Source organism: Nothoprocta perdicaria, unplaced genomic scaffold (genome assembly GCF_003342845.1).
Source record: "Nothoprocta perdicaria isolate Ctin4 unplaced genomic scaffold, notPer1 scaffold_170, whole genome shotgun sequence".
Taxonomy (NCBI): Eukaryota; Metazoa; Chordata; class Aves; order Tinamiformes; family Tinamidae; genus Nothoprocta; species Nothoprocta perdicaria.
In genome coordinates this window covers 166,068-180,776 of record NW_020454872.1, presented here as the reverse complement: position 1 = coordinate 180,776, position 14,709 = coordinate 166,068, and the positions used below count along the sequence as shown (strand labels likewise).

At 49.6% G+C, this 14,709-nt stretch overlaps 1 protein-coding gene across 1 annotated transcript; it reads right to left on the bottom strand.

Annotated features, from left to right (window-relative positions):
* Positions 1–9,258: 9,258 nt before the first annotated feature.
* On the bottom strand, positions 9,259–14,606 carry DYRK3 (dual specificity tyrosine phosphorylation regulated kinase 3). The gene is made up of 3 exons (XM_026036096.1): positions 14,567–14,606; positions 13,608–13,723; positions 9,259–10,839 (listed from the first exon to the last, which is right to left on the bottom strand). The coding sequence occupies exons 1-3, from the start codon at positions 14,604–14,606 to the stop codon at positions 9,268–9,270; spliced, it is 1,728 nt and encodes a 575-aa protein (XP_025891881.1). The 3' UTR covers positions 9,259–9,267.
* Between the last annotated feature and the right edge of the window lie 103 nt (positions 14,607–14,709).

The window sequence follows — 14,709 nt, the reverse complement described above, 5'->3', positions numbered from 1 at the left end:
GAGGCGGCGCCCAAGGGGCTGAAGCGCAAGGAGGAGTGGGAGCGGGAGCGCTCCCCGCGGCGGGCGGCCCCGGGCATGGCGGGCGGGCGGGCGGCGAGGAGGAGGAGGAGGAGGAGGAGGAGGAGGAGGAAGAGGAGGGAAGCGGCGCGGGGGGGACGGGGGAGGAGAAGCCGCCGCCGCCGCCCCCCGCCGGAGCGCCCCGGCCCCGAGCGCGGCCACGGGAAGAGGAATCGCTCCGGTGCGGCGGGCGGCTCCTCCTCCTCCTCCTCCTCCTCGGCCTGATGTCAGCGCCTCGCCGCGGCCGCCGGGGGAGGGACGGGCGGCAGCGGCGGCCGCCGGGCCGCGCGAGGGCCGCTCTCCCCCGGCCGCCCCCTTTCCCTTCGCCGCCCCTTTTCCCCTCTCCCTTTTCTTTCTTTTCCTCTTTGACTTTTGTTTGCGGTGAGTTTGGCGCCCGCGCCGAACCCCAGCGCCCAGGCAAGGAACGGAGCAGGGTGCCCGGCCTGGGAAACCCTTCCACAGCAAGCGAACACGTAAAATCCAGTGACAACAACAACAAAAGACAGTCTGGGGATAACAAATTAAGCCCCTTCCCGTGTCCAATCCTGACCCCTGTGTGGACAGATGGAAGATAAGGAATTGCGGCTGAGGAGTAAGCTATAGAAAGCCGCTGGGCGTCGGGCAGAACCCCATGACCTTCCTTCAGCTGCGGGAAAATGGGAAGTCCGGGTTTCTCACTCAGAAGACAAAGCAGGCAGCCAGCTCGTCACTAATAATCCTCGTTTCCCACTTAAACACACTTTTATGCCATTGGCTCCTACATTACTCAGCTTGGCTGCACAAAGCCCTGAGTGTAACCTCCGGGTGGGAAGGGCAAGGAGGAAATGTGCCCGGAGCAACGGGGCCAGGCGTGGAGCCGGAGTGGGATCCCTCGCAGGCTGCATGTCCATGCGCACATCTGCTCCACGCCATGCTGGCAAGGGATGGATGTGTCGGCTCGGGAAGCAGGTCCCCCAGCCCGGCACAGCGTTTCCCAGTGGGGACCATGCATTGGAGCAGGATTCTGCTCTTCTTGGGGGGCACTTGGGGGCTTGCAGCATCTCCTGGGAGCTGCTCCCTGGTGGCAGAGGGTTTGGGCAGGACCAGGGGCTGTGGGGAAGCCGCTCTGGAGCACAACACACATGGGAAGCTGTTCCTGGCCTTCCCTTCATCCGGCCACACGCAGCACATTCCCATCCAGGGAAACGGCCCTTTCAGCCCCAGGTTTTCTCTGCAGGGGAACGCGCTGACCCTGCTCTGCTCGAGGCCTCTCACTGTGCAACCAGCCCCTCATTGGGAAGACGGATTTGGAAGTCGCCTTTCCCATGGAAACCTCCGCTTTAGAGGTGGGAGAGTGGGAATGGTCTGCAAAAGAGAAAAGGAAAAAGAAAGAAAAGAAGGGGAAGAGGAGGAAAGTGGCTCTTTGCTCCGCACCGGGTGGCCGCAGCCACCAGGTGGCCCTCGAGGCCCGCGGTGTCCCCGTGTCCCGCATCCCGGTGCCCGGCTGGCCAGGAGCTTCAGCCTCTGCTGTTATCTAAATATACATAGACACAGACATATATACAAAATACACCCTTGGCCTCGCTAGCTGAATGGCAGGTGACCAAGTGCCGCCACTCCCCAGGCAGGAGTGAATTTATCTGCGCTCACAGTCCAGTTTTCCCGTTTTTCTCCCACTGTGCCGTTTCTCCTGGTGGGACACTCACACCACGTCAAGGGGAAGCTCTTCCCCTTCCTTTCCTGTCCCCAGCAGGGAAAAGGAGCAGCCAGGAGCAGCCCCAACCTTTGTGCCTACGTGACGCAGCAGCTCATCTGCCAAAGCGCCTTCCCTGTCGAGCAATAAACGGGAAGATTATTTGATTAGAGCGGAGCTGCCCAGGGAAAGAGACCCGGAAGATCAGGGTAACAATCGCTAAGGCCACACACATCCTGCTCTTCCCCCGGGTAGGTCTGGAGGAGCATGAAGCTGCTGAAAAGCTTTAAATGATAATGGGGTTAAATAATCCCGCGTGCTTTTAGCATAGGGGTAATTGAGTTGAGGAGATATCGTCAGTGCCCATTGCAGCTGCTAACGCCCTTCCCAAAGTGGCAGGAGGAGCGGGATGAGATGACAGATCCATCGAGCCTGTGCTCTGGACAGGGATGAGCATCGGATCTGAGCCGAGGCCACGGCCACCAACCCGCTGCGTCGCTTCTCCTGCCGCACGACACGGACACCGGGAGGTTTTTCCATCTGCAAGAGGAAACCAGCACCCTTAGTCACGGCCCACGGGATAACGTGAAACACCCTTCCTCTGCAGAGCCAGCAAAGGGCTGGGCGAGGGGCTCCTTAAAGGTAATTTGTAACCTGCCCTTAATGGCCCAGCCTGCGCAGGAGCAGCTGTCAGGCCTCGTTTGCAGCGGGGCTGGGGGAAACCAGGGGAAATTATCAGCTGTGCCCAAGCGGGGGGATTAGGGGTTTGTTTGGTCCCACCCACGGGCAGCACCAGAGGCCTGGACGTGTCTGCTTCCAGCAGGGACAGCCGGGATTTTGCCCGCTTTTAGGGTGGTGGAAAATCCCCCTGGGTGCCCAAGAGCCCCACGGCTGCCCCGGTGACTGCACCGCGACCCGGCACGTGGCGCGGGCCAGAAATAGCCCTGTTTGGGGAGCAACGGGAAACAGCAACGGCGGCCAGGAGGGCGGCCGCGCTGCTCCCGCGGGGCCAGAGGCGGTTTTGGATCAGGGTGGGCTGAAAAACGAGAAATGGGATCTGTGCTTTCCACGGGGAAGAGAGGTGCAGATGCTGCCCTGCACCAGCAGGAAAAACAGGGATGATGTTAAAACAAAAAAGCACAAAAAGCAAAGCGAAAGGCTTCTTTGGGAAGTCCTCTCCATCTGCTGGGGTCTTTGCAGGAGAGAAATGGGGAAAAGAGCGGGCTGCGGGTCGGGGATGCGGGTCACTGCCGTGCCCGGCTGCATGAGTGAATCCTGACGGGAGCAGGGAAAAAGCGGCTCTCCAAAGGGTGTTTATAACAGTGGGGTCATTGCTGCCTGCTTCCCGTCACACGGCGATGTGTCAAAGGACGGCGCTGAGCCCCGCAAGTGCGGTGGAGAGGGCTGGAAACAGCGCCCAGCGCGTGGCCGCGGGACACGGGAAGGGACCGCGCGGATTCACGGAGCCCGTCCCGCAGAGCCTCCCGCTCCCGCCGCGGGACGAGCCGCTCCGCTTGCTCCTCCGCACCCGCATACAAAACTGGTGCCCGAGTCCTCACATACCGACAAAAGCGATGCCCGCCGAGCTGCCTGCTCGTGTTCTTTGGATATTCTCGTGGCGCTGGCTGCTTGGCACCGGACGAGCGGAGCCTTTCCCACATGGGGACTTCACAGCTGGCTGCCCAGACCGTAGCAAGCATCGCAGCATAATGCTTGTAAAAATAATGGTGAAAAGGAGGAAATTCCATCTATTGATATAAATTCCACTTTATTCATATAAAATCCGCGTACAGGCATCCCTATAAAATCAAGTGGAAGCCTGATTGAGTAGAAGGCGTTTGCAAACATACATGGCAACATGCATGCATGCATACCAGAACCATAAATATATGGAAATTGAGAACACTTAAATGCCTCTATGTGCATATTGCATTATTTTTTCAGACTGTAAATATTTTTAATCCAACACTTGCCTTTAAATCATATTAAAACACGTAAGGAAAAAAATATATCAATTAACACTGCTGTCCACGAGCTGCTTTCGCACGTAACAGGCATCACCGAAGCACATGTGCCACAGCCAGGGACCTTTTTATTGCAGTGACTTCATCTTCCAACCATTCCCACAGCTACTTGTGTACAGTAGGTTACCCATTTATAGGTTTCTAATAAAAGCCAATCTTTCTTAAGTAGCTATTACTGGATTTCTCCTTTCGGCTTAGGGATAAGGAGGATTCCGGGCTTAAAATAAAGCTCCTGACCCAGGGAGCTAAAGAAGAAAGTGACAACGGAGGGAAGCGATGGCAACAGCCGAGGTGTCCCCAGAGCAGTTGGCACCTCGGAGGCTCCGTGGTGGCCGGAGCTGCAGCCCGTGCTCGAGGACACCGGGCTGAAAAACCCAAGAAAAGGGTAAAAAATAGAGCCGGGTGCTCCCAAAGAGCAGGCGGGAGAGGCAAAGGCCTTTCCAGGCTCTCCATCGAACCTTCATCTACCCTTCCTTGCCCCTTCCTCCCAGCCCAGACACATGAAACGACATCAGCCGGCTGCTTTCCCACGTGAAGCGAAGCTTTATTGAAACCCCAGTATAGCAGAAAGGTTCTCGCGGCTCATTTTCCTCCTTTTCTGCTTTCACACGCTTTTCTTCTTCTCTTTTTGGTTTGCATTAAGTACAGCATTGTAAACAGCTCTTGCAAAGTCCGACAGTTTTGCGCTGCGCTCCCGTCCAGCCCCGCCGAACGCAGGGCCTGGCAACACAAGGTGACTTGCAGCACCTGGAAATAATTAATACTTTTTGAGTGCTGCTTTTCAGGATTTACGCAGTGCGTCACTAAAGAAAACGCCTTTATTTTCTTTCAATCACATACTGAAGTACAAGTTTAGGAAAAACCTCTCCATTACATTTAGATACATAGTTCAAAATTGACATTTTTCTTCCAAAGTCCGTCACAGAGAAAGTCAAATTCACATGCACCTTAACTGGTTTCTACATTCGCCACCATATTACACCTCATCACGATATTTAGCATAAAAAGGCTAACCTGCAAAGGCTTTAGACATATTGACATGTAGTATGAACGCCTGGCAATGCGTAAGAAACCCTGAAGAGCAGTTTGATTGCACCGAGACAGATGCAGGCTGGTAAAATAATAAGGCACAGTGCTGGGTGTAGGGAACGTGTCGGTGTATTTTGAGCAACAGGCTTGCTGAGCTCGTCAGCGAGTCTGTAAGTGGATTAAAATCGTCGCATCCTCTCCAACGCAGCGTGGAGAACGTTCACCTACCCAAGACTGCCCCGCAGACTCCAGGATTTCGCTCGTTACCGGGGAATTAAAGGCAATGGGAATCGATAGAGCCTTAGGACACGCACGGAATATTTCATTGGAAATAAGTCCCATTTCCTCAAACTTTTGTCAAGGAGGAGGAACTGGGAAAAAAAGATAAAAAAGTGGTAACGCCGGCACACACCGAGCATCAACATTCGATGCCAGGGGCAGGTTCCACAGCTCAGAGCGCTCAACGGACACTAAAACTGCAGCTTTTTCCTGCAGAAAGTCCTTTGGGGCCGGCTGCACTCCAGGCCGGCCGCGTCCCGCAGCGCTGCCGCCCTCCCCGTGCTGTTTTGGCTCCTCGCTCCTACCGCGGAATTAAACTTTGGCAGGAGGGGGATTTATATCCAGCATTTCAGCACAGCCCTCTGGGTGCAGCATCAGCCTTTTGCTTCTATGGCGAGGATTAGTAAGACATTGCTGAGATCATCATGTATACATTGCCCAGCCCAAACAGCTATTAGGAGCACGGACAACAAAAAAAGAACCACAGTTTGCAGTGAATATCCCTTTAAAAAGGACCTTCGATTTGTTTCAGAGGTAGTTTTAAAGAGGATGGCCATTGCAAAGACCCTCTAATGATTAAAAAAAGCCTTTTAAAGACTGCTGCTTTTTAAAAAGTTGCAAATGCACCGAAGTCCTAACAGGTCACAGTTATTGTAAACAGCTTCAGATGGAGCAACACACCCGCTCTTTCATAAAAGCTGCCTCAAAACCTTCCCAATTGCTTTGTTCCGAATTCCTGCCGTAAGGCCGGAATTCATATTCCAACTGGGGAAGAGGGAAAACGAAGACTCCAGGGGAGCCTCTGCTTGGTGCAGAGGCCCCGCGGAAGCCGATCCCGAGTCTAAAGCGCGGGTTTTCTGCAGCGGGACGGAGCCCGCGGCGGAGCGAGCGGGTCTGTGCCGGCGCCTGGCCGCGACCCGCGGGGCATAGTGCAAAAATACCCGGCGGGGCGGCCGCCTTCGCAGGGAATCAAACCAGGAGCCGCGCGGGGCTCTCCTGAAACCCGAGCGGGTGCCGACGGGGCAGGATAAGGGCTGCGATTAGCGGCCGTACTTGGCGCTCGCGTCTCGCTCTTCACTGAGGGAAGAAACACAGAGCTGGCAGAGCAGGGGTTGACAGCGCGGAGCGACGGCGCGCAGCGAAACGCAGCTATCAGAAGGAACTTTACAAGTTCAGGTGGCTTTATTAAAACATCTTCGAGGGGTGACGTGGTTTTGCTGCAAACCCGAGGCATTTGTGCATGTTTTGTGCTACCTTTTGTGCTTTAAGTTACAGTAGAACCTCACTAATGCCAGCAGGGCAACAACCTGCAGGGCAGCTGCCACGGAAAGCAAAGCTGTTCTCTCGCTCTGTTTGGTCAAATTTAGGCTCGTATTGCTTTGAACATCCCAACCTGCACCACAACCAGCCAAACCGACGAATTCCTGGTGATTTCAGACCTCACTAACATGGAGCTTTCCAAAAAGCAAGCAGAGATCGGCGAGATTCCGCTGCACCTTAGACAGGCCCGCGCGCTGCCACCCGAGGGACGCTGCCCAGCGAGCGCCACCGTGTCCGACGCCTGTCCCGCCTCCCAGGGGATTCAACAAGCCAAGCGCTCACACGCTTTCTCCCATACATAAGACTTATCATCTACTTTAAATTGTTCTCAAGTGAGATTTATCATCTCTTTCAAGTGGTTTCCTGGTTTGGAGGCCTGGGAAACGCTATTCTTTGAAAGCCAAGATTTTCGTAAAGAGAAAAACGGGGCTTAACAAATGGAAGCAATGATGAAATATTGTCAGTTATCGTCAGCTGTGTTCTCCACAGCGTGGGGACATCCTATCCCACATAGCTGGAACCCACACAGCACAGATGTGCGCAAAAGGCTGTGATAAGGTACCTTATAGTCATCAATTCCCAATTCCTAGGGCAATAACGAAAGCTGAGCATTTGTTAGGTGAAAAAATATTTTGGAAGCAGGAAAATACTCATTCTTGCCAACAGCCAGGCTGTTCTGCCTGCTGCTTGTGCAGCTCCCAGCGCACAAACCCTCGATTTGCTCCCCAGCCTCAGCAGGGGAGCAGGGTGCTCCCCTTCCACCCCTCTTTCCAACCAATGCTCCTCAAAAATCCTTCCCGTCTCATTCCCCAGGTTCACGTACACACAGCCAAGGTCAGCAGAGAGAGAAAAATGCTTCTTGCTTCTAAAAACGCGCCCCATCTGTTAAAGGATGTGTGAACTTCACGGTATCTTGTGGCACTTTATATAATTTGCTTCCCCGCTTTTCCATCTGAATAAAATTTAACTCCCTTGAGTCACAAAGAGCACTGGCTGTGCATTAAGAAGCAAACCACGACCACACCGTGCACGCTGCTCTGTCTTGTGGCTGCATGGGTAAAAGCTGGACTTCTAATTCCATTATGAGTTGACACTTGTAAAACAAAGCAACTCAAAGAGTTAAATAAATAAGAATCTCAGGTTGAAACAACAGTCTTGGAAAGTCTGGAGCCTGGGCTCTGCCCTTCTGACTTGTTCTAATAGAGCCTCCCACCCAGCATGGCCCCAGCGCTGAAATTAAACACAGCAGAGGAGAAAATGCAGCCCCATCTTCTCAGAACAAGGCTCTTATACTGAACATTTGGTTGACTGATCTCAAGGATCACACAGATAATTCCTTTGATTGCATATACAGAGAGACTCCTAGCTTCAACATTAAAAACCTGCAACAGAGAAACTCATTAAATATAAAACCCTCCGTTCTTAAAAATCCTAAATCGTATTTAAAATTGTCTTCAAGCACCTGGCAACAGATCAGATGTTTCTGGAAATGAAGTTGAGCCATGTGGCTCCAAGGAGTAACAACCAAGGGCTGCGCTCTTATTATTACAGGTTACACCACTATTTTATGTTCTTGGAAGATAAAGAGGAAATACAAGCTTATAGACTCCAAGCATGCAAAAACTGAGACATCTCTTTCTCAACTGCTTGAAGAGAAACAATTCGAAATAAAGCAATTCTTCCTGTAGCATATTCTGATTTGGATCTACCCGTTCTTCTGTACCTTATCAGTCTTTCCTGATATTTCACAGATTACACTCAGATTTCAGAGGACTCTTATAATTATTAGGCCTGTGCCACATCTGGTTTCTAGTTGCAGTGCCGGCCCTTAAAAATTCCCTTGTCTGACAGGGATGGCGCGTTTGGTTTTTATGTAAAAGAACTCCATGTAATTGAGTGGCAATCACCCTATATACACACACACAGAAAGAAAATCAAATGACCAGAATCTCAAACAGGCACAAAGTAGCCTCTAGTATCAACAGTTACTTTTAAGTTCAACATTTCTGTTTTGGAGATGACACAGGGAAGGAAAAAAAAATAGTAAAAAACACAACTAGCAAAACTGGATACTTAAATTCAAGCTCCAAATAAATAATTAATTCATTAGCCCTGAACAAACTGGCCCATACTTGTAATGGGATGGGCCAGTTCTGATCTTTAATTCCCTTGATGGTTTCTCATAGATTTTTAAGGGAAAGTCTGCAGAAGTTAGAAGGTTTATGAAGATGTATCACGTGCTCTGTGACATTTCTAGGCTCCTTTTAAAAATCACACTGACATTTGTCACCAAATTTCACTGATACTATATCCTATAGTATATATCCTATTTTCGTTTAAGTCTCAGCCAGAACGAATGAGGAAAAACAGTGTAGAGAAAGGAAGATCTTCAAACATTGAGCTGGTTGCAAGCAACTTGCTCGTGCTTAACATTAACACATTTGTGCTTTTGACAATAGATGTAAAATCTCTCTCCAAAATAAGGAGAGTTCACACGGGGATTAACTTAAAGAATTGATTTTAAAAATCAATTGTCCCTTGCCATCCTGTGCCAAAAAAAATCTGTCGAACTGTCTTGATAAGAGATAGTTTGATTTCTAAAACAGCATTATTAAACAGCACATCTGCTAAAGTGGCATCTTACTCAAAACACCAGATGTGCTGACTTATCAAGTAATGTAATATGCACCACATTGCAACTGAAAAAATTTGATAGAAGTTAGCCCTTTAAATGTTTCTAGTTTGATTGATTTTTTTTTTTTTTTAATATTCAAGATTTAGCATTTAAAAAAGGTAAATCCTTTAAAAACCTCTGCATTTAACTTCCTTACATGTTATTAACAATTAAAACGCAAGGTATGTATTCGGGAAATACATAATCCTCTATTAACTAACCAGTTTTGGTAGCACTGTACATAGAGGTATCCCGCCGTTGGAGTCGGCTGTTAAATTAGCCCTCAGCTTGTTGGCTACTCCAACCACCGGCGGCAACTTGGAACCTATTCCCGGGAAGGGGCCTGGGTAGTTAGATGTCCGTTTACTGGAGCTTTTCTCAGTGCTGGGTGGTTTGGGTGCTCGTTTGCAAATCCAAGGGTGCCTTAAAGCCTGGCTCGGAGTCATGCGCACGGCAGGATCCCAGCTGAGGCATTCCTTTAGGAATTCTATGAACAAGGGGTCGTCGCAGCCCTTCAGGGCTGTCACCCAGTCTTTGTTCCCCGGAGCCCCGCGGAGTTTGCCCCGGCGCGAGCGGCTCCCGTTCAGGGTCACTCTGCCATCCGCGTGCATGGTCACAGTGCAGTAGCGAGGATGGCCCTTGGAGTTGATGAAGTTCTTGGCTCGCTTGGATTGATCCAAGAGCTTCTGCGGTGGCATTCCAAGCAGCTCCATCATACAGGCCAATTGGTCTCCCTCGTCCTCGCCGGGAAAAAGAGGGTATCCAGTCAATAGTTCCACCAGAATGCAGCCAAAACTCCACATGTCTATGGGCATCCCATAGCGGCTTCCCAGGATGACCTCGGGGGCCCGATAAAAGCGGGACTGAATGTACGTGTAGACTCTTTGGTGCTCAAAACAGCTGGACCCAAAATCTATGACCTTGATTCCACTCCTCCCTTGCTGCTTTAGGAGGATATTTTCTGGCTTCAGGTCACAGTGGATGATTTTGTTCCTATAGAGAGCATCCAAGCACTGCAATATGGAGTGGGCAAATTTACGCACCAGCTGGATGCTGAACCCCTGGAACTTATTCCTTTTAATTAGCTCGTACAGATTCATGCTCAGGAGCTCAAAGGTCATGCAGATGTGGTTGCGAAAAGTGAAGCTTTCCAGCATGTGAATCACATTCATACTGCCAGTTTTATCCTGCTTCTTCAGATGCTCCAAAATCCGGATTTCTTCTGCTGCTTGGCGATGGAATCTCTTTTCATTGCGAACCATCTTTAGGGCTAAGTGCTGGTGGAGTTTATGATCGTAGACCTTAGCAACTTGTCCAAAACTGCCTTTTCCAATGATTTTGAGGACTTCATAGCGGTAAGCAAGATGGTCATGGGGCACATGAATATAGCTACCCTGATCATCGTCATAACCTCCGTTGTTGGGGCCACCTATAACTCCTTGCCTCTTTTTTGCAGCTGGACCCACAAAATAAATTTCAGAAAAATTAAATATCTCTTGCTGCTCATAAGCAGACAACTGATGTTTGTACTGTTTGACAGCTTGTTCTGGAGCTTGGGAAATGGCTTTGTGCACTTTTAAGGAACTACTAGCACATTTAGAAGTGCTTAAGCTGTCTGCATTTTTCTCTTTTGTCAGGGATGGAAGAGCTCTTTCGGCACTGTTAATTCCTGCAGACTGAAGAGTGCTACTTCTTCTGTTGCCAGAGTCCTCAAATAATTGCTCAACTTTGACCTGACTTCCAGTCAGAGGGTGATCCTTCATTGCAAGCTTGTGGCTATTAACCTACAGATGGGAAAACAACAAATAAGTCGCCTGTTATCTTTTACAGTAGGAACCAAGAATAACAACCAATCTGACAGAAAACAAAGAGTTGTAACAGGGACGTGTTTTGCATTTCTACTAGGAATGAACAAAAATACCAGATTCAATCCCTAAGTTAATTCAAATTACAAGTGCAGTTACCGATGGGTATGCAAGGAGAATACAAGTTACTTGACCAAGAATATATCCAAACGCAGGGTATTTTTGAGTCCATAAAGGGTAAAGCTGCAGCCGTGGCCCAGGCAAGGGCGAACTAGCTATCCCGGCCGGAATGCACGCGGCCCCAAAACAGCCGGGGGAGCAGCTATGTTTAGCTTGAAGTGTGGGTGCAGAAAACACAACCGCCAACAGATGCGGTTTGCACCTGTCTGAAACACGCAGCATAACAGGGATGGCTGGGGAAGTGTTGGGAATATTGCAAAGGCGGCAGTGCCAACGGAAGACGTTTACTTAAACGACAGCCAGGGCCACAGCGACAGAGTAACCAAGCGGAGCAAGAAGCAGGAGGATGACAAACCAGGACGAGACTGAAAAACACTCACAAAGCAAAACACACCCGCACCACCAGCAAGCACACTACAAAACCCACACGATTTGCTGCACTGGATCCACAATTCCCTTTTACAGTCTTGACAGCTGCATTATTGCTTTTGAGAAGAGACTTAGAAACTGAATAATCAAAAATATGTTCTACTACTTTCAAAAAGTTTGAGTAACTGCCTCTTACTGCCATATTTTGTTTATATTTGAAATAAACGTGTCAAGGATATAAAAATGAGAGAAGCACTTTGCAAGTTTTCAACCATGTTATTTTCATAGACCGAATTCCTACAATTCTGTTCCTTACTTGCAGCAGCAGCAGCTCTTCCCCCTTTGAGCCCAGTGACCCTCCACACTGACAGACAGCGAGAGGTGTTATTTTATCCCATGCAGCACTGAAGAGGCCATGACTAGTGCAGCAACATCTGTTTTCCATTCTGGCCTTTAATCTAAAAATAAAAATTTGAGACACATGCCAAACCAAAACTCTGGAAACTGAAATAGCTACACAGGAATTGAGAAAAAAGCCCTGTAGCTCCCTAGCACTAGAACTGAATTCCTTTTCAGTTACATACCATCCAACCTCACAGCACAATCAGTAAATAAGGGAAGTGCTAATTCTTGCCAAAGACAACTACACACCTCTCTTTCAAGAGTCCATTTGCTGGTGCTGCCCCGAAACATCCGCTCGTGTTCAGCTGCCCAGAAAACAGGCGCTTCCCCCAGGGCTGCCCCGGCCCAACGGCGTCCGGGCCATCCAAACCCCAACGAGTCCCACTGCTCGGAGCGGCAGCAATCCAGAAACACGGAGCACGTTGCGAGGGACGAGCCCTTCCCGAAGCTCCAAGGAAAACAAACCAGCAAGAAGCAACGTCCCCCGCAACAAAAAACACACCACACCCCCAACACTGGGAACTTGGATAAACACCTTTTTCTTCGGGTCTGGCTGAAACGCCGAGATAAGAACGAGGTGCGTGTTTTCAGAGCCAACTAAACGTCTATTCACATTAAACAGACACAGAGAGTAGGTTTACAAATAAACAGGGAACATAAGCAGGGAGCAAGGTCGATATTTGTTTGGTTTATAAAGTTGGGGTGGGGAGGAGGAGGAAGAGGAGGAGGAAGGGGAAAAAAAAAAAAAAAATAAAAGCCTGTCCCTACAGAATAAGCCTTACTTTCATCTTTGAAATCAAGACTTGATATCGTCACTATGTGGGTTTCAATTCTATGCACAACAGAAGCAGCTTTTTATCATTGTATGTGCTGCATAAATACAAGTACACATTTGTGGACACCCGTCCTGACAGGGAACATCTCCAAGGCAGTTTATATTAGCAAGACTCCATGAAGATCCTCTTGTAGCTGGATGAATGAATTAAGCACCAGGACTTCAGAAATGCACTATGTACCACATTAATTCTGTTTACATAAATATTCTGCAAGTGTTACCAGTCTCAGTGTCACGGATTCTAGTGGCATGATAGGGTCCCAAAGCCACTCTGTAATTTCGACTTAAATACAAAAGCAATTTGTGATTCCACTTCCCCTGAAGTATTTCTTAATAAAAGAAAGACCAGGATTGTATCTCAAACCTGATTCAACAACTAGTGAGAACTAATAATTTTTTGTTCTGTACCACAACACGACCATAACACACAAGTGTAAATCAATCTTAACTTGAATGCACAAAGGCTACATGAAAAGCAAGCTGATTTCTGGGCAACATCAGCCTTCTTTGAGCTGCTTTCTTTCACAAATCGAGGACTGTGCAGGTTATTTTCTTGATAAACTTGCTATCAGCTGCCAAGAAATGACTGACAAGATAAATGGCAACCCCATTGAAGGTTTTCACTGCCTTTTTTTTTTATACACACAGTTCACTTAAATACTTTACCTTAGGAATTTTTAAAAAGATGATACACCAGAGCATTTCATCAACCTGTAAAATAATTTTCTCGACTGAAATATGAGTAGAGGACAATAAAGCAGGATTTCTAATGCTACGCAGCAAGTTCTGTGCTGAACACACCACCACATTCTGTTTATGCCTACAAAAGGCAAGCGTGTCAATAAGCTATCACACAGCTGCAATATCCCATCCTATTATTTTCCTGTGTATAGTGAAATATATGATTACTTGGCTATCTTCAACCCAACACAGAGATCCAGAAGACATTTAAAATACTCACATTAGATCTTCCAAAGGAAGGAAGTCCTGAGGGGCTCTGCTCTTCATTTGTAGACTCTTGGTACCTAACCTGATCTATCCTCATATAGGAGTCATATAATCCATCTGCAAACCTGCCTGGAAGTGTCCCATACAGAAACCGGTTAGTCACAACCATTCACACACTGACACAATAACTTAAAACGCTAAAAATGCATCTCACTTCACACAGTTTGCTCAGTAAACCCTGCAGTTTTCACTCATTTAGTCATTGAAAAAATAATCCTTCAAGTTTAACTTCAGCATTAAACTTGTGTTTTATGTTTACACCACAAAACAGCACAAGTCTTTTTGCAAATCTCCACTTACTTCTCCCTTAATTTGGAGCATATTTATTAACTATTGTGCTGCAGGGTTTTTTCCCAGGAAACATTAACCCATATACTCCCTTCCCCCCTCCCCGCATTAAGCAGGATAATCCCAAACTAGCCTCATTTACAGCTACAACAATAAAATTAAATAGCATGCAGTTAACTGCTTGACGGAGTCGCCCTTTAAAGCAGCTTAGCTTTATAAAAACGATATGGGGGAACTGGAGGGAGCGGAGCGGGAGGTCCCGGAACGGCCTTTCCCGAGGCTTCCCGCACCAGGAACGCGTCGTTCTGAGCGGCAGGACAACCTGTTCTGAGGGGTTTTGCCCCATTTTAACGCTCCTGCTGCAAAATGAAGCCCTGGCCGCCCTGCCCCGATACCCGAGGGCGGCTGCAGCCGCGCAGCTACGAACTAACCCCGCAGCCGCCAGCGCCGGGCGGCCCCGCCAGCCGCTAAGGACTGACCGCCCCTGAACGACCGCGGCCCCGGGCAGCAACAAGCGGTTTCTGCCGGGCGCGGGACGAGCGCGGTGCCCAGCGCCCGGGCTGCCCCACCGAGCGGAACCGGGGCGGACCTGGGGGGTAACCCCGGGGGAGCCGCCGGGCCCACCTGCGCTGAGGGGCGCCTCGGGCTTCCTGCCCAGCAGCATCATGGCGGGGGGGTGGCGGCCGCCGGGCCGCGCGCCCCATCCCCCTTCGCGCCGCCGCTGCTGCTCCTGCTGCTCGTGGCCGCCCCGCCGGGCCTGGGCGGGC

What these genes read in the sequence shown, in the direction of transcription:
- DYRK3 (XM_026036096.1), bottom strand. Translation starts at nt 14,606, where the DNA reads ATGCTGCTGGGCAGGAAGCCCGAGGCGCCCCTCAGCGCAG. An exon ending in CGAGGCGCCCCTCAGCGCAG is followed by an intron (nt 13,724 to 14,566) that starts GTGGGCCCGGCG and finishes GGACACTTCCAG; the next exon opens with GCAGGTTTGCAGATGGATTA. An exon ending in CTTCCTTTGGAAGATCTAAT is followed by an intron (nt 10,840 to 13,607) that starts GTGAGTATTTTA and finishes TCCCATCTGTAG; the next exon opens with GTTAATAGCCACAAGCTTGC.